Below are 22,747 nucleotides of genomic sequence, written 5' to 3'. Positions count from 1 at the left end.
TGGGCACTGTCCCTGAGCTTCTTTTGCTCAAGGCTAGTGCTCTACCACTTAAGCCACAGCACCACTTCCAGCTTTTTTGTTTATGTGGTACTGAGGAATAGAACCCAGAGCTTCATGCATGGTAGGGAAGCACTCTACCACTAAGCCACATTCCCAACCCCAGACAAAGGATTTTGGGTAGGTAAGACAAATGGTATCTAGACCCACTGGAAACACTGTGATAATCGGTTAAGATTTTCCTTTGCCAGACATGACTTCTTATTCTGAGTTTATAACATGGTTACTGGGGCTAGAACTCCAGGGCAAGGTGCTTTTCCTTGGCTTTTTCCCTCAAGGCTGGCAAGCTACTACTTGAGCTATACCTCCACTTCCAGTACTTGCTAACTAATTGCTGATAAGTCTTTACTGGTGATTTTTTTTTGCCAGTTCTGGGGCTTCAACTCAGGGCTTGGGCACTGTCCCTGGGCTTTTTGCTCAAGTTTAGCACAGTACCACTTGAACCACTGCGTCACTTCTGGTTTTTCTGTTTATGTGGTACTGAGGAATCGAACCCAGGGCTTCATGAATGCTAGGTAGGCAAGCACTCTACCATTAGGCCACATTCCCAGCACCAGGGTGATTTTTAAACCTTGATCTTAGCCTCCAGAGTAGGCTTAATTCAATATTAGTTTTAACTAATAAAAACTATGTTTGTGGAAGACCATGAGATGCAATCCTCCATTTTTCACCCCATTTTATTCCCCAGTTTTCTATGCCAATTCTTTAGCCTTGTGGGGCTTTTCTGACAGTGAAATTGGATTATTTCTGAGCTTTCTCCACTGTTGACCTAAGATTTGGCTTTCTTAGGTCACTGATTCTGGGCAACCTGTCTAATTCCGGGTATCCAAAATTTTGCTATTGATTCTTCATCCTCATGGATTGGTGCCACTGAATACCTCTTCTGTCACTGTATTGAGGGGTTAGGAGCAAGAAGGCTTTATACGTACACACTGAATTTAACCAGTAGTTACACAAGTTAAGTTACCTGATACTAGATGATCACAGATTTGTTTATTTATTGACTATTTTGGACCAGTACCAGGACTTGAACCTAAGACCTCACATTCTCACTGGGCTTCTTCATTCAAGGCTGGCTGGTGTTGTACCACTTGGCTTTTTGGTGGTAATTGGAGGTGAGCCTCTCAGAATTTCCTGCCTGGACTGGCTCTGATTGGTGATCCTCAGATTTCAGCCTCCTGATTTGCTAGGATTACAGGTGTAAGCCACCAGTGCCTAGCCGCTAAGATTTTCTTAAGCTTTAGATAAAAAGGAACTTCATACATATATTATCTTCTCTGAAGCTGATGACAATCCTGTACTATATTCTTTGTTTTATAGGTGAAAAAAATTGAGAAAAGGCAGAGTTATATATTTTATCTAAAGCAAACAACAACATAGAGAACAAATGTGAAAGCATTTATTAACTTTTTTTTTTACAAATGTTTAAAAAAATCAGGAGATACTGCATAAAAAAAAAAATTTTCAGTAACTTGTGAAGAGTTGGTAGTGAGAAGCATTTGAGGGTGAATGGTGGCTGCCCCCTTTACTGAACAGCCTGTAGCCAGCTAATTTACTCACTCATTTACTGATTTATTTGGTGCCAATCATGGGGATTACATTGATAGCCTGGGCACTGTTCCTGAGTTGTTGTTGTTTTTTTTTTGTCGGTCGTGGGGCTTGAACTCTGGGCCTGGGCACTGTCCCTCAGCTCTTCAGCTCAAGGTGAGCGCTCTACCACTTGAGCTACAGCGCCACTTCCGGTTTTCTGGTGGTTTATTGGAGATAGGAGTCTCGCGGTCTTTCCTGCCCGGGCTGGCTTTGAACCGCGATCCTCAGATCTCAGCCTCCTGAGTAGCTAGGATTACAGCCACCAGCACCCGTTTTTTTTCCTGAAGACTAGCACTTTACAACTTGAGCCACAGCTCCACTTCGGACTTTTTTTGATGGTGGTTAATTGAAGTCTTAGGACTTTCCTGCACCAGCTGGCTTAGAAACACCAACCTCAGATCTCTCTCCTGAGTAATGAGGATTACACCCAGCTTGGTTTTGTTTTTAACCAGGTGACAGTCGAATTTGAGATAGAAGAGGAACCATTTTATTTGGAAAGATGAAATGGAACTTAGTAAACATGCAAAAAGAAATCTGAAACATAAGCTGCTTCTCTGAGTCCAACTCACTCAGGGAAAGACAGACACAAAATCCAGGCAGAGAATTTGTTTCCAACCCCTTAACTGCAGATACATGTGTAAACACTTGTTAACTTATAAAACATGTCCAACAATGCAGACAGATGTTCAAGAATGAAGAAAACAGAAAACTAAAGCAGCAAGAAAGAGAGTTTGTGTGTCTTGGCTCTGCAAGATTTTATCCGACCAGTTCTTAAGTGTTACCAGAAAGCCTGCACATGTTTATATGCATTGCTGGGGCTTATATCTTCAGCACTTTTTTTTTTTTGGGGGGGGGGGGGTTGCTGATACTGGGACTTGAACTGTCTCAGCTTTTGTGCTCAAGGCTGGTACTGCAGCATCTGAGCAACATCGTCACTTCTGGCTTTATACTGCTTAATTTCAGATAAGAGTCTTCTCCACTTTTTTGACTTGAGCTGGTTTTGAACTACAATCTCAATCTCCAGAGTAGCTAGGATTACAAAATCAGCCACAAGTGTCCAGCTTCATGACTGGTTTTGCACAACAGCAAGACTGAGACTAAAGGACCTTGGAAGCCTCAAATCTGTCCAATTAACCCTTTACCGAAAACCTTGCCTAATTCTGCTGGAGAATAGGTGACATATAACTGAGACATGAGATGGCTAGCAAAGCTATTTGCATATTAAAATCTCAAGGAGCATATTAAAGCTCAGGAAGACAGGAGGGTGGCTGAATAAACAGGAACAAAATTCATAAAGTATAAGATGTTTGATGACCTTTCAGGGTATGTCGCTTCTTACATTTAACATAGGCTTATTAATGATGTGCACTGGTTTAAAACAAAGACTACATGCAAGCCAACTATTAATCTGAGGAAGCCCCATTTCTAAAGAGAAATGTCCATACACAAACAATAGGGATAGTCATTTCTGGGTGGACTGAAGGATATTTTTCCCTGGGGTAATCCGTTTTTTATTTATACAGTTACTGAGGCTTGAATTCAAGGCCTTATACTCTCACCATTCCAGCTGGCACTCTATCACTTGAGCCATACTTCCAGTTTTAGCTTTCACTGGAAAACTGGCTGGACTGGCTGCCAACCATGATCCCTTAAATCTTAGCCTCCTTAGTAGCTAGGATTATAAATGTGAACCACTGGAACTCAACAACAGCAAGTGTGACTATGATGTCTCCTGGAAGACTGTATTGTAGACTTTAGCACCTAATGCTAAGACAAGCACTCTACCATTAAGCCACATTCCCAGCCCAAGGACCTGGTGTGTGTGTGAAGACAAGCACTCTACCATTAAGCCACATTCCCAGCCCAAGGACCTGGTGTGTGTGTGTGTGTGTTGTGGGGCTTGAACTCTGGGCCTTGGCGCTGTCCCTGAGCTCTTCAGATCAAGGCTAGCACTCTACCACTTGAGCCACATTCCCAGCCCAAGGACCTGGGGTGTGTGTGTGTGTGTGTGTGTGTGTGTGTGTGTGTGTGTGTGTGTGTGTGTGTGTGTGTGTGTGTGTGTGTGTGTGTGTGTGTGTGTGTGTGTGTGTGTGTGTGTGTGTGTGTGTGTGTGTGTGTGTTGTGGGGCTTGAACTCTGGGCCTGGGTGTGTGTGTGTGTGTGTGTGTTGTGGGGCTTGAACTCTGGGCCTGGGTGTGTGTGTGTGTGTGTGTGTGTGTGTGTGTGTGTGTGTGTGTGTGTGTGTGTGTGTGTTGTGGGGCTTGAACTCTGGGCCTTGGCACTGTCCCTGAGCTCTTCAGATCAAGGCTAGCACTCTACCACTTGAGCCACAGTGCCACTTCCGGTTTTCTGGTGGTTAATTGGAGGTAAGAGTCTCATGGACTTTTCTGCCCAGGCTGGTTTTGAACGAGGATCCTCAGATCTCGGCCTCCTGAGTGGCTAGGATTACAGGCATGAGTCACCAGTTCCAGGCCAAAGGACCTGTTTTACATGAAGGTTAGAATGGCTTGGATGTTACACTTTGCTTTTTTGTGTGTTGGACGTTACACTTTGCTTTTTTTGTGTTTGACTTTTTACACAAAGGAAGAGGCTGCTCTAGCAGTCATGCTTGATCAAAGCAGGCTCTTTTCTTGTCAAGTTGAGACACCAACTAACATTAAATCCGAACTCTTTTTAAATAAAGATCGTCAGAGCCTGGCCCTGGGGAGACTACTGCATGCGTGTTTACTGTTTTCACCCTCTGATCCTCAAACATTAAAATAAGTCTCAAGGGACTGCTACTGAAAGCAACTGACTGCAAATGACAAGCAAATCAGCTCAGCTATAAGCAGAAAATGCCAATGTGAGGGTAGGGAAAGGCTTTTCAGCCAGGGGGTGCCAGAGCCCTGTAGAAAAAGGCTGTAACATTGTGGAACCTTCAATCACATTGTGGTGGTTGTCAATGAGATACAGAATTCAAATTCCAAGTCACTTTCCTTTTCTCCAGTCGTGGGGCCTGAACTCTGGGCCTGGGCGCTGTCCCTCAGCTCTTCAGCTCAAGGCTAGCGCTCTACCACTTGAGACACAGCACCACTTCTGGCTTTTTCTACTTATGTGGTGCTGAGGACTCAAACCCAGGGCCTCATGCATGCAAGGCAAGCGCTCTACCACTGAGCCACCTTCCCAGCCCTCCAAGTCACTTTCCTTATAAAGGAAAGCTTTCAGGCTCACCCTCTCTCCATCCCAGCTGATTTAAGAGGTAGAGGTCATAAATGCGAGTATACAAAAAGCAAATATAAATAATATAAAGCCTATGTTAGAAAACGTGCATAAGAATTGAAATCTGGCAGTCTGCCAGGAAACTGGGAGCAGACTAGGAGGAAATTAAAAACACAAAGATCTGACAACTGTCAGTGTGGGTTCTGCCTCCCTGAGGAAGGCAGCCCAGATTTGAAGAATCTCACACTGAGCTTCTCAGTGAGAAATGCCATGCACACTTCCAGACGCTCAGAGCAAGAAGGCTCTGCTCACAACACTTCCCAGGCAAAGTTCATTTGGGGTCTCTCCAATCGCCCATCCTCATTCACTGAACACAAGGCTCTGCGGGCCTGAGATTTGAGTCCAGCCTGCAAAGGCTGGCGAGGAAAGCCCTGACATTATCCATTCAAGGCAGACAAGTACTTCTTACACCCCATGACAAAAAAAAAAAAGAAAAAAAAAGAACCAAAACAGAACTTTATAACAATATATTGGGTCATTAGGCTGCATTTCAATCCCCACTCCCCCAGAACGTGGTCTTAAGGGACAGTTAAGAGTATCTCTGCTAATAGCAAAGACATAGTTCAAGCATCCAAAAAAAAAAAATACAAAAGTTGATTTACAGCACCCTATAAAAGACTTTCCCCTCCTAAACCAAGTAAGATTCCCCACCCCGTCCCTACCCCACCCCACCCCCAGCCCTTTTGTTTAGAACTAGCTGGCAGTGACTTTTCCTGGCAAGTTACTCCTCCATCTGAGCCCAGGCTTCTTCTGCCTTCTCATAGTACTGGTTGGCTAGCCGGCCCTTCATGGCTTCCATTGCTGCCTCAGCCGCCTGAGTGTACAAGTCCCCTAAAAGACAGCAAAGTGGGGCACAGAGTTAAACCAACCACAGTATCCACCAGCCTACCTCCCTCCAAAGTCTTAAGTCCCAAACGAATCCCTGTGATCTCTCAAGGGGTGTGAATCTCCTGTCCTGTGATTAAACCTGGGCAATCAAAGTGCTCTTCCCATCTCTACTAGATCAGAGGGCTGGTGTATGCTTATGTATAACCAATCAGAGTAAAGTATCTCAATAACCACAGTGATTGGTTTAGAGGTGGGTGGGTGATTCAGTTTGAGGCAATGGGGATTAGGCGAAGGACTTTTTGTAGAATGAGTGTAGCAGAGTATAAGAAATAAAGATTCTGGCCGGGTGCTGGTGGCTCAGGAGGCTGAGATCTGAGGATCACAGTTCAAAGCCAGCCCGGGCAGGAAAGTAAGACTCTTATCTCCAATAAATCACTAGAAAACTGGAAGTGGTGCTGTGGCTCAAGGGATAGAGCGTTAGCCTTGAGCTGAAGAGCATAGGGACATTGCCCAAGCCCAGAGTTCAAGCCCCACAACCAAAAAAAAAACAAAAAAACAAAAAAACAAAAAACAACAAGAAATAAAGAATCTAGGGCTGGGAATGTGGTTTATAGGCAGAGTACTTGCCTAGCATGCATGAAGTCCTGGGTTCGATTCCTCAGCACCACATACATAGAAAAACCTGGAAGTGGCACTGTGGCTCAAGTGGTAGAGTGCTTGCCTTGTGCACAAAGCTCAGGGACAGTGCTCAGGCTCCGAGTTTAAGCCCCAAGACAGAAAAAAAAAAAAAAAAGAGAGATTCTGATCTCATGTTTTGCCACCAAATAAAAATGCTTAATACTTTCTGTTTTTAGAGCATTTTGGGTTTAGAAACTTCAAATAAGAAATTACAGCTAAGCCAGATGCTGATGGCTTATACTTATAATCCTAAAAGAGGCTACGATATAAAAATCAAGTTTGAGCTCTAATAGCAAAGTTTGTGACACATTTTTTTTTTTGGGGGGGGGCGGGGTCCAGTCGTGGGGCCTGAACTCTGGGCCAGGGCGCTATCCCTCAGCTCTTCAGCTCAAGGCTAGCGCTCTACCACTTGAGCCACACTGCCACTTCTGGCTTTTTTCTTTTTGCTTATGTGGTGCTGAGGAATCGAACCCAGGGCCTCAGGCATGCAAGGCAAACGCTCTACCACTGAGCCACCTTCCCAGCCCAGTTTGTGAGACTTTTACCTCCAATTAACCAACAGAAAGGTAGAAGTGGACAGGGGTGCAAATGGTGGAGCACTAGCCTTGAGTAAAGCTAAGCAACAGTACCCAGGGCCGGGCGCCGGTAGCTCTCGCCTGTAATCCTAGCTACTCAGGAGGCTGAGATCTGAGGATGACGGTTCAAAGCCAGCCTGGGCAGGAAAGTCCATGAGACTCTTATTTTCAATAAACCATTAGAAAACCAGAAGTGGCGCTGTGGCTCAAGCAGTAGAGCACTAGCCTTGAGCTGAAGAGCTCAGGGACAGCGCCCAAGCCCAGAGTTCAAGCCCCACGACTGACCAAAAAAAAAAAAAAAAGAAAGGAAGAAAGGAAGGAAGGAAGGAAGGAAGGAAGGAAGGAAGGAAGGAAGGAAGGAAGAAACAGTACCCAGGTCCAGAGTTCAAGCCCCATCACTGGCACACGCACGCACGCACGCACGCACGCACACACACTTTATGCTGGGCACTGTTATTCAGGAGGCTGAGAACTGAGGATCAAGGTTTAAACCCGGCTTGGGAAGGAAGGTTGTCAGTTGTGGGGCTTGAACCCCCATGAGGCTCTTGTTGTCAGTTAATCACCAAAAAGCTAGAAGGGGAGCATAAAAAAGCTCAGAGAAGGCACCCTGGCCCTGAGTCCAAACCCCAAGATGGGCAAAAAAGGGGGGGAGGGAAAGTAGGAGAAAACAAGGGAGGGGCTAAATCAACAAGAAATGTACTCATTACCTTACTTGTGTAACTGTCACCCTCTACTCCTTACAGTAAAATAAAATTGACTAAAAAAATTGATTTATTGGGCTGGGAAGATGGCTCAGTGGTAGAGCGCTTGCCTTGCATGCCTGAGGCCCTGGGTTCGATTCCTCAGCACCACATAAGCAAAAAGAAAAAAGCCGGAAGTGGCAATGTGGCTCAAGTGGTAGAGCGCTAGCCTTGAGCTGAAGAGCTGAGGGACAGCGCCCAGGCCCAGAGTTCAGGCCCCACGACCGGACCCAAAAAAAAAAAAAAAAAAAAAAAAAAAAATTGATTTATTGGGCTGGGAAGGTGGCCCAGTGGTAGAGCGCTTGCCTTGCATGCCAGAGGCCCTGGGTTCGATTCCTCAGCACCATATAAGCAAAAAGAAAAAAGCTGGAAGTGGCGCTGTGACTCAAGTGGTAGAGCGCTAGCCTTGAGCTGAAGAGCTGAGGGACAGCGCCCAGGCCCAGAGTTCAGGCCCCATGACCGGACCCAAAAAAAAAAAATTGATTTATTATTTGCTACTTTTTTATACAACTTTAATAAATCTCTTCAAATTAGTATCGTCCTATTCCTGTGTGGTTGGGTAAATCCACAGCTACAGAACCTGAAGAGCACTGAGTGTATAACCATTAAAATAAAATATTCAAATTAGTGGTGCATGACTGTAATCCTAGCTACTCAAGAGGCTAAGATCTGGTTGGCTAGCCAGGACTGTGGTTCAAAACTAGCCAGAGCAAGAAAGTCCATGAGACTCTTATCTCCAATTAACTTTCAAAAAAGACAAAAATGGAGCTGTGGCTCAAGTGGTAGAACACTAGCCTTGAGCAAAAACTCAGGGACAGTGACTAGGCCCTGAGTTCAAGCCCCAGGACCAGAACAATAAATAGACAAAATAACAAGATAAATAAATATGTTCAGCAAGGCTCTAGTGGCTCATTCCTATAATCTTAGCTATTCAGGAGGCTGAAATCTGAGGATTGCATGGTTTGAAGCCAGCCTAAGCATAAAAGTCCAAGAGAATCCATCTCCAGTTAACTCACAAAAATGCTAAGCTGGAGGCATGGCTCAAGTGGGATAGTACCAGCTTTAAGAAAAAAAATCAATCAATCAATCAATCAGGCGCTCACTTCGGCAGCACATATACTAAAACTGGAATGATACAGAGAAGATTAACATGGTCCCTGGGCAAGGGTAACGTGCAAATTTGTGAAGTGTTCTGTATTTTTCAAAGATATACTGAGAAGAGAGGTAAGTACGTTTTGAGGGGGAAAAAAAAATCAGTGTAAAAAAAAAATCAGGGCATGAGGCCCTAAATTCACACCTCAGTTCTGGCACAACCAATAAAACATTCATGTGCAATCTAGTTCCATAAAGACCCCTGTGGGTGAAGAGATAGCCTGGTCCTTGTGAGACTAGTGGGATGAGAATACAGTGCTCCTGTCTTACCTGACCTCTGCATGTCCTTCTCCAGCCGGAAGCCGCCGCAGTTCAGCATCTCAGCCTCCCTGGCCAGCAGCGCGTACCGGGGCTCGTGCTGCATCCCATCGTACTCCCCGCCCTCATCGCAGTCTGTCGTCTCCAGGGCAGTGCTGTACCAGTGCAGAGCCTCGGGCCAGTCTCGGCACCTTGTCAAGAGAAACGGAGGTGGGAAGGTAAAGAGGATCATCTAGCAGTGTGGCAAGATGGAGATCCCCTCTCTTCTTCACAACCTATAGTACCTAAGCCAGCACATCCAAGAGGGCAGTCAAGTAGCTGTCTTTAACAAAAGTAGCTGGGCACTGGTGGCTCATGCCTGTAATCCTAGCTAATCAAGCAGCTTAGATCTGAGGATCATTGTTTGAAGTCAGCTTGGGCAAAAGAGTCCAAGAGACTCCTATCTCTAATTAAATAGTAAAAATCTGGAAGTAGGAGTTTGGCTCAAGTGGCAGAATGCCAGCCTTAAGTGAAAAGGCCAAGCAAGGGCATGAGGCTCTGAGTTCAAGTCCCAGTGCTGGCATATACACACACAAATTTCTGTGGGACTGTAAGGAGATCCTGAAATAAAGCCACACCTGTAATCCTAGCTACTCAGGAGGCTAAGATCTGAGAACTGAAGTTCAAAGCCTGGGCAGACAAATTCCAGAGCCTTAAAGAAGATTTTATTTGGTGCCCATCCTAGGGCTTGAACTCAGGGCCTAGGTACTGTCCCTAAGCTTTTGTGCTCAAGGCCAGCACTCTACCACTTAAGCCACAGCTCCACTTCCAGCTTTTTGTTGTTTAATTGGAGATAAGAATCTCATGGACTCTTCTGCCCAGGCTGGCTTCAAAACCACAATCCTCAGATCTCAGACTCCTAAGTAGCTAAGTTGAAAGGAGCCACCAGCACCTTGACCAGAGACTCTTATCTCCAACTAATCAGCAAAAAAAGCTTGAACTGGAAGCATGGCTCAAGTGGTAGAACACCAGCCATGAGTTAAAAAAAATAAAGCGTGATATCCTGAGTTCCTGACCCAGTACTGGCACAAAAAAATAAGCTAAAAAAAAAATCTGCCTTGGGGCTGGGAAGGTGGCTCAGTGGTAGAGTTGCTTGCCTCACATGCATGAGGCTCTGGGTTCGATTCCTCACCACCACATAAATAAAAAAAAAAGCCAGAAGTGGCACTGTGGCTCAAGTGGTAGAGTGCTAGCCTTGAGCTGAAGAGCTGAGGGACAGTGCCCAGGCCCGGAGTTCAAGTCCCACGACTGACCCCCTCCCCCCCAAAAAAAATCTGCCTTATCTAAGTCATTAAGATGCACTGGTTCATTAATTCAAAGAACCACTGACCCTGGGCTTCATTGGCTTACACCTATAATCCTAATTACTCAAGAGGCTGAGATCTAGGGATCATGATTCAAAGCTAGCCTGGGCAGCAAAGTCCCTGTTAGGCTCTTATCTCCAATTAACTGCTAAAAAAAAAAAAAAAAAGCCAGAAGTGGAGCTGTAGCTCAAAATAGTAGACCACTAGCCTTGAGCACAAAAGCTAAGGGACAGTGTCTAGGCCGAGTTCAAGCTCTAGTAGTATACCCAAAACAAAAACAAAAACAAACAAACAAAACTGAGCTGAGCCCTACGCTATATCTACAAGCCAGGTGACGAAGAGGTAGAGATCTGAAGTCTGCCCTCAGTGAAATCTGCTCAATTACAGAAGTGCTGTCCAAACTGCCCTGCTGTTGGCTATTGGCAGTAGCTATTTAACCAATGGGGAAGAGTGTGACAGGAAATGCAGCAGGCTATGTCATCTACCTAGTTTTTGACCCAGAAGCAGATATGACAGAACCACAGACCTGACATTCCCTTTGAACCCATTAAGAAAGATGAACTCTTGACAGTAAAGAGGGGGGACCAGCTCCCAACCTTTATTTAAACAAACATGTCCTCCTCACACGCTCTTCCCAGAAGTCATGCAGTCTCCTGAGAAGCCAAGTTTAAACACAAGCCCCTGGAGAGTGAACAATGGGGCCCATTGTGAGTTCCATTCCCACAATTACCCTGGGTCCCTCTACTTCTGGGCCATGCTGAAGAGTTGAGATGAAGCTGAGCCCTGTTGGCTCTGCACATGGTAAAATCCAGCCTGGGCTTCTCGGCCTGAAGGGCAAATGGCAAGTATTGCGCCTGCACACCAGAGCCTTGCAGAGGCTCGAAGCCACAAGGGAAAACCCAGCCTGGATCCTGCCCTCTGAAAAGTGAAAAACAAAGCTAAAAGCTAAAAGCTGGGCACTGACAGCTCACACCTGTAATCCTATCAGGAGGCTGAGATATAAGAGTTATGGTTTGAAGCCAGATGGGGCAGTAAAATGTATGAAACTCTTATCTCCAATTAACCAGCAAAAAGTTGGAAGTAGACGTGTGGCCCAAGGGGTAGAGAGGCAGCCTTGAGTAAAAAAGCTCAGAACAGTCCCCAGGCTCTGAGTTCACACCTAGTACAGGTACATGCACACACACAGAGTGAAAACCAAAAATAGGAAGAGTCTATTTATTAAAACTGCCCCTACTCCTATGACAATAGACACAAATCATTCTGAACCTGGGGCATCAGGTTTTTTCTCATGCTGGCTACAATGGCTGCCATCTGCTTTATGTGCCAAGTGCTGGGAGAATTATGGGCCCGTGGTCAGTGGGTAAGTATTGGGCCCAGGTCTGACCTGACTTAAAGGTGAAGAAGCCACCTGCAGCCCCGTTCCCAGAGGCCCCAGCTGAGCGACAGCCTCAGTACCTGTCTGGGCTGAGATTCTGGCCAGTGTCAAAAGCTCGTGCCACTATGATCATGGACTGTCTGTCACCAGCTTCAGCAGCCTTCAGTAAGTAATCAAATCCTTTTATTTTATTTTCTTCTGTCTCCTGTCAATACAAACAAAGGAGGAGGGGCATGAGGCTTGAATATGAAGATCTCATTCATCCATCATCTTCTGATTTCTTTAATTATTCTGAGAGCTCTGGGCTTGCAGCCACTGGAGAATTTCATGCCAGTGGTTTTTCGATTGATGGAATTATGCAACCATCCTCATAATCAGTTGCAGAATATTTTCATCAACCCAGGAAGAAATACCATACCTTTTTAACTGTCTCTCCCTTTGATGGTTCTCACCCTTCTGCCCAACCCTAGGCAATAATTAGTCTATTTTATGTCTCCATGGTTTCCATATAAATGGAGTCATACAACTGAGCATGGTGATACACACTTGCAATCCCAGCACTGCGGAGGCTGAGACAGAAGAATCATGAGTTGGAGGCTAGTTTGGGTTACATGCCAAGACCCTGTCTCAAAAAAAAAAAAAAAAAAAAAATCAATAAAAGGCCAGATGCTAGTGGCTCACGCCTGTAATCCTAGCTACTCAGGAGGTTGAGATCTGAGGATTGTAGTTCAAAGCCAACCCGGGCAGAAAAGTCCATGAGACTCATCTCCAATAAACCACCTACAAACGAAGTGAAGCCGTAGCTCCACTAGCCTTGAGCAAAAAAGCTCAGGGATATAGTGCCCAGGGCCCTGAATTTAAGACCCACAACTGACAAAAAAAAAAAAAAAAAAAAATCAGTAAATATCTAGAATCATATATGTCTTTTTATATTTACCTCCCTCCCCCCCCCCCCCCCCCCCCCCCCGTGCCAATACTGAGGTTTGAACTCTGGGCCTTTCACTCTTGCTTATCTTTTTCACTCAAGGCTGGTATTCTACCACTTGAGCCACTGTGTTTTTCTATTCATACACTGGGAGGGAACTGGATTGTTCCCATATTTTGGCTATATATTTTTCCTTTTGGTGCTGGTACTAGGGCTTGAACTCAAGGTTTCAGTATCTTTTTGTTGTTGTTGTTGTGTGCCGGTCCTGAGCTTGAACTCAGGGCCTGGGTGCTATCCAAACTTCTTTTGCTCAAGGCCAGCACTCTACCACTTGAGCCACAGCTCCACTTATGGCTTTTTCTGAGTAGTTTATTGAAGGTAAGCATATATCACCACTTTGCTGTCTGGTTTGGCTTTGAACCATGATTATCAGCTGCCGGAGTAGCTAGGATTACAGACGTGAGCCATCCGCACCTGCTAGCTAGCCTCAGTACTCTCTGCTTTTTTGCTCATTACTGGTGTTCTACCATGTGAACCACACCTCCAGTTCTAGTTTTTTGCTAGTTAATTAGAGATAAGCGTCTCATAGTTTTGTCTACTTGAGTGGGCTTCAAATTTCCTCCTCAGGTCTTAGCCTTCTGAATAGCTAGGATTAACGATGTGAGTTGTGTGAGCCTTGCTATTTGAATAGTGCTGCTATGAACATTCATGGGATAGATATTGTAAGGATTTTTATTCTTGAGTAAGGTGCTACTAGAGTGAACTTACAGGGTCAATGTAGCTCTAGGTTTTGCATTTTGAGAAGTTACCCAACTTCTTTTATTTTTTGGTGCCTATCCAGGACCTGGGTACCGTTCATTATCTTTTTCCCTCATGGCTGGCACTCTACCACTTGAGCCACACCTCCACTTTTGACTTTTGGTGGATAATTGGAGATAAGGAGTTTCATGGACTTTCCTGCCCAGGCTGACTTAGAACCATGATTCTCAAATCTCAGCCTCCTGAGGATGCTAGGCATGAGCCATTGGTGCCTGGTTCTATACAACTGTTTCATAGTACTAGGATTTTTTTTTTTTTTGTCGGCCGTGGGGCTTGAACTCTGGGCCTGGGCGCTGTCCCTCAGCTCTTCAGCTCAAGGCGAGCGCTCTACCACTTGAGCTACAGCGCCACTTCCGGTTTTCTGGTGGTTTATTGGAGATAGGAGTCTCACGGTCTCTCCTGCCCAGGCTGGCTTTGAACCGCGATCCTCAGATCTCAGCCTCCTGAGTAGCTAGGATTACAGGCGTGAGCCACCAGTGCCCGGCAGTACTAGGATTTGTACTCAGGATCTCTCACTTTCTAGGCAGGTGCTCTAGCACTAAACCATACCTTCAGCCCTTTTCTGCACTGGTTATTTTTGAGATAAGGTCTCACCTTTTCCCCTAGGTTTGCGCCTGGGCTGTGATGAGCCTACTTTAGGCTTCCCATTGTAATATCCCACATCACCCAGCTTCTGTTAAAATAGTTTTGTGGCTGTTTTTTGCCCGAGCTGGACTAGAACTGCAATCCTCCTGATTTCACACTACCATGTAGAAAAATGACAGGTTTATGCCACCATGCCCAGCTATTAGTTCAGAAGGACTTTCCAGTGTATGCCCTGGCTGGCCTTGGATCATGATCCTCCCTATTTCAGTCTGCCCAGTAGCTAGGTTATACATGTGAGCCACGAGTGACTAGTTTTTATTTTATTTTTTAGACACAGTGGAAACTTCATTCTTTTCTTTAACTCAGGGCCTGGGTACTGTCCCTGAGCTGTTTTGCTCATGGCTAGCATTCTACCACTTTGAGCCACAGCTCCATTTCCTGTTTTTTGTTAGTGAATTGGACATAAGAAGCTCACAGACTCTCCTGCCTGGGCTAGCTTCAAACCTCGATCCTCAGATCTCCAGAGTAGCTAGGGTTACAGGTGTCAGCCTCTAGTACCCAGCTGAAAACTTTATCTCTCTCAAGCATCAACATGGGTTCCAAAGTTAGCTTTAAGCAATGGAGAACAAGATAGAACTCAGAGAATAGAGACCCATACTCTCTTACCCTCCAATGTTGGCAGCCAAGTTTCAAAAACTACTCTAGAAAACAAGTCATACAGGGCACATACCTATAATCCTAGCTACTTAAGAGGCTGAGATCTGAGGATCACATTTGAAACCAGCCTGGGCAAGAAAGTCCATGAGACTCTTTAACCACCAAAAAGCTGAAAGTGGAGCTGTGGCTCAAGTGTTATGAGTGGGAGCCTTGAGCACAAAAGCTCAAGGATAGTGTCTAGGCCCTTAGTTCAAGCCCTGGGACCAGCACCAAAAATATATAAGTAAATAATAAACAATCATTCCTTAAATACTTAATACAAAAGCAGAAAAGCTGGGTGCTGGTGGCTCAAACCTGTAATCCTAGCTACTCAGGAAGCTAAGATCTGATGATCAGGGTTCAAAGCCAGCTCAATCCAGCCCTGGCAGGGAAGTCTTTGAGACTCTTATCGTCAATAAACTACTTAAAAAAAGCCAGATGTGGTGGTCCGGCTCAAGTGGTAGAGTACAAGCCTTGAGAAAAACAATCTCGGTAACAGTGCCCAGGCCAAGCTCAAAGCCCAGGAACAATTATATATAAGATGACCAGGCATTGGTGGCTCACATCTGTAATCCTAGCTAATTAGGAGGGTGAGATCAGGCAATAAAGTCTCATAGACTTTTTTTGGGGGGGTAAGGGGGTGGGAGTGGGGAGGCGGTCAGTTGTGGGGCTTGAATTCTGGGCCTGGGAGCTGTCCCTGAGCTCTTCAGCTCAAGGAGAGCACTCTACCACTTGAACCATGGCGCCACTCCCTGTAAAATGTTTTTTTTTTTGGGGGGGGGGGGCGGGGGGGGCGGGGCCGTTCATTGGGCCTGAACTCTGGGCCTGGGCACTGTCCCTCAGCTCTTCAGCTCAAGGCTAGCGCTCTACTGCTTGAGCCACAGCGCCACTTCCAGCTTTTTATATTTTGCTTATGTGGTGCTAAGGAATCAAACCCAGGGACTCAGGCATGCAAGGCAAGCGCTCTACCACTGAGCCACCTTCCCAGCCTCCCCTTCCTCCACCAAAGACTCTTATCTCCAATTAACCACCAGAAAATTGGGAGGAAAAAAAAAAAAAAACTCTCACAGACTTTCCTGCCCAGGCGATCCTCAAATCTCAGCCTCCTGAGCAGCTAGGATTACAGGTATGAGCCACCGACACCTGGCTTGTGAGACTCTTAACTCCAACTAGCCATCAAAAAGCTGGAAGTAGAGTTATGGTTCAAGTGGTAGAGTGTCAGTATGGAGTGAAAAAGCTCAGGGGCAGAGTTCAAGCCCCAGGACTGGCGGGCACACACATACATACATGTACACACATACACGTACATGTACACGTACACACACACACACACACACACACAAATTGGCAGAAAAATCACTTCTTATTGTAGAAAGTGAACTGGCAATCTCAAAAAACGTCAATTCTACTTGGATGTGCCCACAGCCAAAGGCACAGCAGGGCACTCTTCAACAATCACACTGATATTAATTCCTCCGGACATCTCACTCAGGGCCCCTGGGGAGACTCTTCTTACATTGGTTGTATTATAGTACTGAAGCTTGCAGGGTAAATATCAAATAGGAACAAAGACACACAATCTATTCTCACTTAGCAAGCAAACTGAGTGGGATAGCCTTAAAGAAAAAACATGGCCCATCTGTAATTGATGGCCCCTGACAGACAAAAGGCTCCTTTTGTCTATGTCAAGAAGCATCAACACAAAAGCAGCCCTTAAACTGGCTGATCAACTGGGAATGGGAACCAGAGAACCCTAGAATTCAGTCCAAGTTTGCTTTTGCTGGGGAATAAATGGTCCTGAAATCCAGGCACCAGTGGCTCATGCTTGTGATCCTGGCTACTCAGGAGGCTGAGATCTGAGGACCATGGTTCAAAGCCAGACCAGGCAGAAGAGTCTGTGAGACTCTTAACCCCAATTAACCAGCAAAATTCCAGATGTACAGGTGTGGCTAAAGTGAGAGTCTTGAATGAAAATGCCAAACAAGAGAACAAAGCCTTGAATTCAAGCCCCGGTACTCATTCATATTCTCTCTCTCTCTCTCTCTATCTCTCTCTCTCTCTCACACACACACACACACATTTAAATCACTCAACTTTATCACCTACTCAAAAACATAAAAAAATACTTAGGCTGAGCACCAGAGGTATGTCTGTAATCTAAGCTTCTTGGGAAGCTGATGGGGAGGACCAAGGTTTGAGACCAGCTTGGGCATACATGAGATGCATGAGATCCCCTTCTCAGCCAATAGCTGTCATTCTAGCTGCACAGGAGGCTGAGATCTAGAGGTTCACAGGTCTGGGCCAGCTCTGGCCAGGAAAGTTCGCAATGCTGTAGTGGTGTGCCTCTGTCATCCTAGCTATGCTGGGAAGTGACGAATAGGAGTACTGAAGTCTAGATGCACACCTGGGCAGGAAGGGAGACCCCATCTCAAAAACAACCAGGGCAAAAAAGAAACTGGAGGCATGACTCAGTGGTAGAAACCTTGCTAGTTTGAGTTCAAACCCCAGTATCACAAAAAGAAGGAGGAAGAAGAAGAGGACGAGAAAGAGGAGGAGGAATGGGAGATGGAGCCTTGAGAATGTTACCCCCCACACACACCTGAGATCCACCCAATCATTGGCCATGGCCAGTCCTTGAGGAGGACTACTGCTCTGCCCATGTTGAGCCATCCCTGCCCAGTCTCATGTCCAGCCACAGCCCTGGCCCATGTGTACCCCAAAGGTCACTTCAACCTCTCCTATGGAAAGATTGCATTTTCTAAGTCTTACCAACTCCTGTGCGCTCAGCCTTTCTCTTCTGCGTGCAACCGTGTTAGGAGGCAAAAGGAGATCCCCAAGGATTTCTAACACAACTACATCCTGCTACCTTTTTTCCTTTTTTGGTGTGGTATAGGGGTTTGGGTTCAGGGCTTGGACATTGTTGCTTAGCTTTCCTAACTCAAGGGTTAGCACTCTATCACTTGAGCCACAGCTCCACTTGCAGCTTTTTGGTGGTTAACAGGTGATAAGCATTTCAGACTTTTCTGCCTAGGCTAGCTTTGAGCACTGATCTTCAGATCTTAGCTTCTGAAGTAGCTAGGATTATAGGTGTGAGCCATCAGAGTCTGGTTCATCCTGCTACTGCAGATTTAATACTGGCTGGCTCTTTAGCCCAGTTCCTGCACCGTCTCACCCCTGTATTCTAGTTCTAATAATATGCTTCCCAGTCTCTCTCTTTTCTTTTTTCCAGCTTTTTGGTGATGGTTCTGGGGCTTGAATTGAGGGCTTGGGCTCTGTCCCTGAGCTTCTTTTGCTCCAGGCTAGAGTACTACCATTTCAGCCACAGCTTTTCCTGAGCAGTTTATTGGAGAGAAAAATCGCATAGACTTTCCTATCCAGGCTAGCTTCAAACTGCAATCCTCAGATCTCAGCCCAAGTAGCTAGGACTATAGGCATGAGCCACCAGTGCCTGGCCTGGCTCCCTGTCATCTTTTCTCACCTGTGAGCTTGAGTGCATGCTGTTCTATCTGAACGGCTCATCCCCAACACTCTCCTTGGCTCCATTCCATCGGGCCTTTTGGTCTTCTCTGAGTGACCGGACAGCTACCAGGTGACAGGGTCTGCTCTAGCTACCAATGATACAGGAGTTAAGAAATGGCGGGGCTGAGAACTGTGCCTTCAGTGCTGATAAGGAGTCACAGCCTGGCCTGCTGACCTTAGTGGATTGGCTTATGACATACAGCAGGGTTATTCTGACCCAGATCCTTGCAGCCTGCATATGACAGTCCCAGCCAATACAGCAGGGTTATTCTGACCCCAGATCCTTGCAGCCTGAATATGACAGTCCCAGCCAGGCGCTAGTGGCTCACTCCTGTAATCCTAGTAGTTACTCAGGAGTCTGAGATCTGAAGGATGGTCATTTGGGGCAGAAATCTGTGAGACTGCATTGCTAAAATAGCCAGCGAAATGTAGAACTGGAGGCATGGCTCAAGAAAGAGAATGCCAACTGAGCCAAGTACAAGGCCTTGAGTCTAAATTCTAGTACTACCAAGAAAAAAGAAAAAAAGAAGGAAAGAAGGAAGGAGAAAAGGAATGGAGGGAGGGAAGGAGGGAAGAAGGAAGGGCAGATAATGGCTTCACTGTGTCAGTACACTGCTTTGCATTAATACATCTGTTCCTGCTTAAGACTCTTTTTGCTCATTCCTAAATTATTTTTCTCATGAGACTAAAATGTTTCTAGCCCTAGACCTGGTGCCCTGAATATGGTAACAATAAGACTATGGTGGAGGCAATGACGTGGAAACTTGTATCTACCCTCAAGGTCCCAGAGAGGACCAGGTGCTGGTGGTGGCTCACACCTGTAACCCTGGCTACTCAGCTGAGGATAATGGCTTGAAGGCAACCGGGGCAGTAAAGTCTGTGAGATTCTTTTTTTTTTTTTTTTTTGTTCATGGGGCTTGAACTCTGGGCCTGGGCACTGACCCTCAGTTCTTCAGCTTAAGGTGAGCACTCTACCATTTGAGCCACAATGCCACTTTCAGTTTCTGGTGGTTTACTGGAGATTAGAGTCTCACAGGCTTTCCTTTCCAGGTTGGTTTTGAACTGCGATCCTCAGATCTCAGCCTCCTGAGGAGCTAAGATTACAGGCGTGAGCCACCACTCCTAGCTATGTGAGATTCTTATCTCCAATTATGGAGATATGGAGCACAAATATGGCAGTGGAGCTATGGTTCCAGTGGTAGAGCTCCAGTCTTGAGCGGAAAAAGCTCAGAGACAGAGCCAAGGTCTTGGGTTCAAGCCCCGGTATTGGCACAAAAGAAAAAAAGGACCCCAGACAACACCCTTCCTCATGTTTCCTACAGTGTTCTGTCTCTTTCCTCACACGCTGTCATTTATTGCTTGAATGTGTGACTGTCCCCTCTCACTGCCCCAAAACAAAGAGCAATTCTGCACACTTCAACTAATTTTGAGTACCGAGGAGATGATGCCACCCTCACCTTCAGAGACACATCTGCCAGAACGTGGTGGGGCAGCTGCAAGTGCATGAGTCCCAGGGCCACGATGGCCTCCAGCTCGCCCAGGTCGGCTGCGTGCTCCAGATGGAAGACTGCTGACTCTTGGTCCCACTCCTCGTCCTTTTCACAGAAACGCCCGCCCTCGTGGTAGCGCACCATGGCCAGATGGACCTGCCACACAGACTGTGGTGTTGGCCTGGCCATCTGGAGGCCAAAGCCGCACCCAAGGGCCACCTAGTCAGCCTGCAGGAGGAAGCAATTATCCAAGAACAGACATGAGGCTGGGGCTCTGGCTTAGTATCAAGGAGGTTACAAAACAAGGCATCATTGGTACCTTCCCCAAAACAGACTTTCCAATTTTCTTGTCAAGTTCCAGAGTGTTAAGGCGTTGTATTTCCAGGGCCACGGCTGAAGGCCTAGGCAGGTGGCAGCGGGAGGGATTGAGGAGGTTCCATGTCTCCACACAGACCTGGGGGAAGACCAGTGGGCAGAGTTTACAAACAGAGAGGGAGGGGCTGGGGCCAGAGGTGCAGTCACAGCTGTCAGCAGCTCCTATAACATGCAAGCAAGAAGAGAACGAGCCCAGCTGGGCGTGGTGGCTCATGGCTGTCATCCTAGCTACTCAGGAGGCTGAGATCTGAGGATCACGGTTCAAAGCCAGGCCGGTCAGAAAAGGCTGTGAGACTCCATAAACCACCAGAAAACCAAAGAGGTGCTGTGGCTCAAGTGGTAGAGTGCTAGCTTTGAGCTGAAGAGTTGAGCGGCAGCGCCCAGGCCCAGAGTTCAAGCCCCACAATCGACCAAAATAAATAAATAAATAAATAAATAAATAGAACAAGCCCTTATGATATCAAGCTTTCTTGTGCTCTCTCTTTCTCTCCGTTCCAGTACTGGGGCTTTTTCACACAAGGCCCTGAATCTAAGCCCCAATACTAACATTAAAAAAATTTAGTTGGGAACTAGTGACTCAGACTTAACTACTTAAGAGGCTGGGAGCCAGGCACCAGTGGCTCAAACCTGTAACTCTAGCTACTCAGGAGACTGAGATCTGAGGATCGAGGTTCAAAGCCAGCCCAGACAGGAAAGTCTGTGAGACACTTATCTTCAATAAACCACCAGAAAACTGGAAGCAGCGTTGTGGCTCAGGTGGTAGAGTGCTGGCCTTGAGCTGTAGAGCTGAGGGACAGCTCCCAGGCTCAGAGTTCAAGCTCCACAACCAACAACAACAACAACAACAACAAAAGGCTGAGATCAAAAGATCACAGTTCAAAGCCATCTCAGAAAGCAAAGTCTGTAAGACTCTTGCCTCTAATTAGCCACCCAAAAAATCCAGAACTGGAGGTAGAACGCCAACCTTAAGTGAAACATTTTAGGTGCAGTGCCCAGGCTGAGTTCAAGTTCCATGACCAGCAAAAAAAACAACAAAGAAAGTAACTTAACACATCAGTTATAGCTGTCAGTGTCATTTCATTAAAGCTCAGGATGTTGGGGTGTCACATAGGAATAAGAACATTAACTCAAAAGGAACTCAGCAAGGCACAGGTTACCTCTGCAGAAGGGTGCACCATCAACCAAAATTGGCAAGCAAGCACACAGAGCAGACAGGTTGCTCCCTTTCCATCCCTAACCCAGCAGGCCCCGCCCCTCTGCTCCCATTGGCTGAGGTCAGGTTCACAGTGTGCAAAAGAATGTCCCTTAATTTACAGGATGTAACTAAAACTCAAGGACCCTCTAACAGAATGTCTTAATTAAATTGCTCAGGAAAAGATTGTATGTAACCAAAATGTAATTAAAAAGGGCCAAGCCATCTGGCCAAAGCAGAAACTTCAGAAAAACCGTTTTCTCAAGATTAACAAAAAGGAAGCAAAATACTTCAATAGGAAAATGTACATTTTCATACAATTTCCCTCCAGGACCAAGTATTAAATCTTCCTTCTAATCCCCAGTGTCCTACCCAGAACAGGGCCTCAAGGAATTTGTGCCTTTGCATAATGGACATGAGCAGGGCAGGTGGCAGGAGGAATGGCCGCAGGAAGAAAAAGAGCAACAGAGTCTGCAAGAGGCTCCTAAGGGCGTATTACCCGTCCTGAACTGCCCAGGCTGTCTTCATCAGATTCCAACCTCCGGTTGCCATTTGAGTGGCCCTGCAAGGAAGTGAAGATTGACAGAAGCAAAGGGCAAATTTTGCCCCAAGAACCAACTTCTGGGAGCCAGCCCAGAGCTCCCAGATGGAAGGAATGGGCCCCAGGAACAGGATCTAGGCACAAAGCCACCAGTAAATGGTGCCTAGCCCTTCCTCCAGCACAGGTCTCCCTGTGTGCTTTGTATTCATTCTCAGACTGGAGGCACTGGCAACTGGCTGTGACACACAGGCTTCACTGTGGCACATGGTGAAATGTCTGAGAGGCTGATGCCATGGACGCCGCCCACAGGATACTGTGTGGGGGCCTGAGGAAACCCACCTGGGGCCTTCCCAGATCTACCAGGCTTCACTCCCTTTAAGCAGTCAGTCCAGCCCCAATCCAGCCTGTTACCCAGCATCCTCTCTGCTCAGCAATCAAAGCCTTGAACTTTCTGGTTGGGTTTATCCCATTTTCAGTCTTACACCTAAGCTTCACACTTTTCCCCTTTCTCATTCACATGATTCTGCTTTACCATATTCCTTGAATTTACCCTGAGATCAAATGATCTTGTTTGAATTGTGTTTTCTTTTTTTGTGCCAGTTCTTGAGCTTGAACTCAGGGTCTGGCTGCTATCTCTGAGCTTTTAAGCTCAAGGCTAGCACACTGTCACTTGAGCCACAGCTCCATTCCAGCTTTTTTTGTTTTGTTTTGTAGTTAACTAGAGAGAGTCTCATAGACTATCCTGACCAGGA

At 46.2% G+C, this 22,747-nt stretch overlaps 1 protein-coding gene and 1 non-coding gene across 2 annotated transcripts in view; one reads left to right on the top strand and one right to left on the bottom strand.

Moving 5' to 3' along the window:
* Nucleotides 1-5,346: 5,346 nt before the first annotated feature.
* Eef2k (eukaryotic elongation factor 2 kinase) overlaps nucleotides 5,347-22,747 on the bottom strand; it is a 66,568-nt gene continuing 49,167 nt past the window's right edge. Inside the window, exons 13-18 of the mRNA XM_042689839.1 lie at nucleotides 21,954-22,016; nucleotides 20,207-20,341; nucleotides 19,855-20,043; nucleotides 11,934-12,058; nucleotides 9,148-9,326; nucleotides 5,347-5,735 (exon numbers count right to left, since the gene is read on the bottom strand). Coding sequence (XP_042545773.1) covers nucleotides 5,626-5,735; nucleotides 9,148-9,326; nucleotides 11,934-12,058; nucleotides 19,855-20,043; nucleotides 20,207-20,341; nucleotides 21,954-22,016 — 801 coding nt within the window. The 3' untranslated portion in view covers nucleotides 5,347-5,625. The remainder of the gene's footprint in view (nucleotides 5,736-9,147; nucleotides 9,327-11,933; nucleotides 12,059-19,854; nucleotides 20,044-20,206; nucleotides 20,342-21,953; nucleotides 22,017-22,747) is intronic.
* On the top strand, nucleotides 8,821-8,927 carry LOC122116200. The gene has a single exon (XR_006148909.1). It is a non-coding gene; the product is annotated as a U6 spliceosomal RNA (small nuclear RNA).

Source organism: Dipodomys spectabilis, unplaced genomic scaffold (assembly GCF_019054845.1).
Source record: "Dipodomys spectabilis isolate Male_0828 unplaced genomic scaffold, ASM1905484v1 ptg000127l, whole genome shotgun sequence".
NCBI classification, from domain to species: Eukaryota; Metazoa; Chordata; class Mammalia; order Rodentia; family Heteromyidae; genus Dipodomys; species Dipodomys spectabilis.
This window is presented reverse-complemented; position numbering and strand designations above follow the sequence as displayed.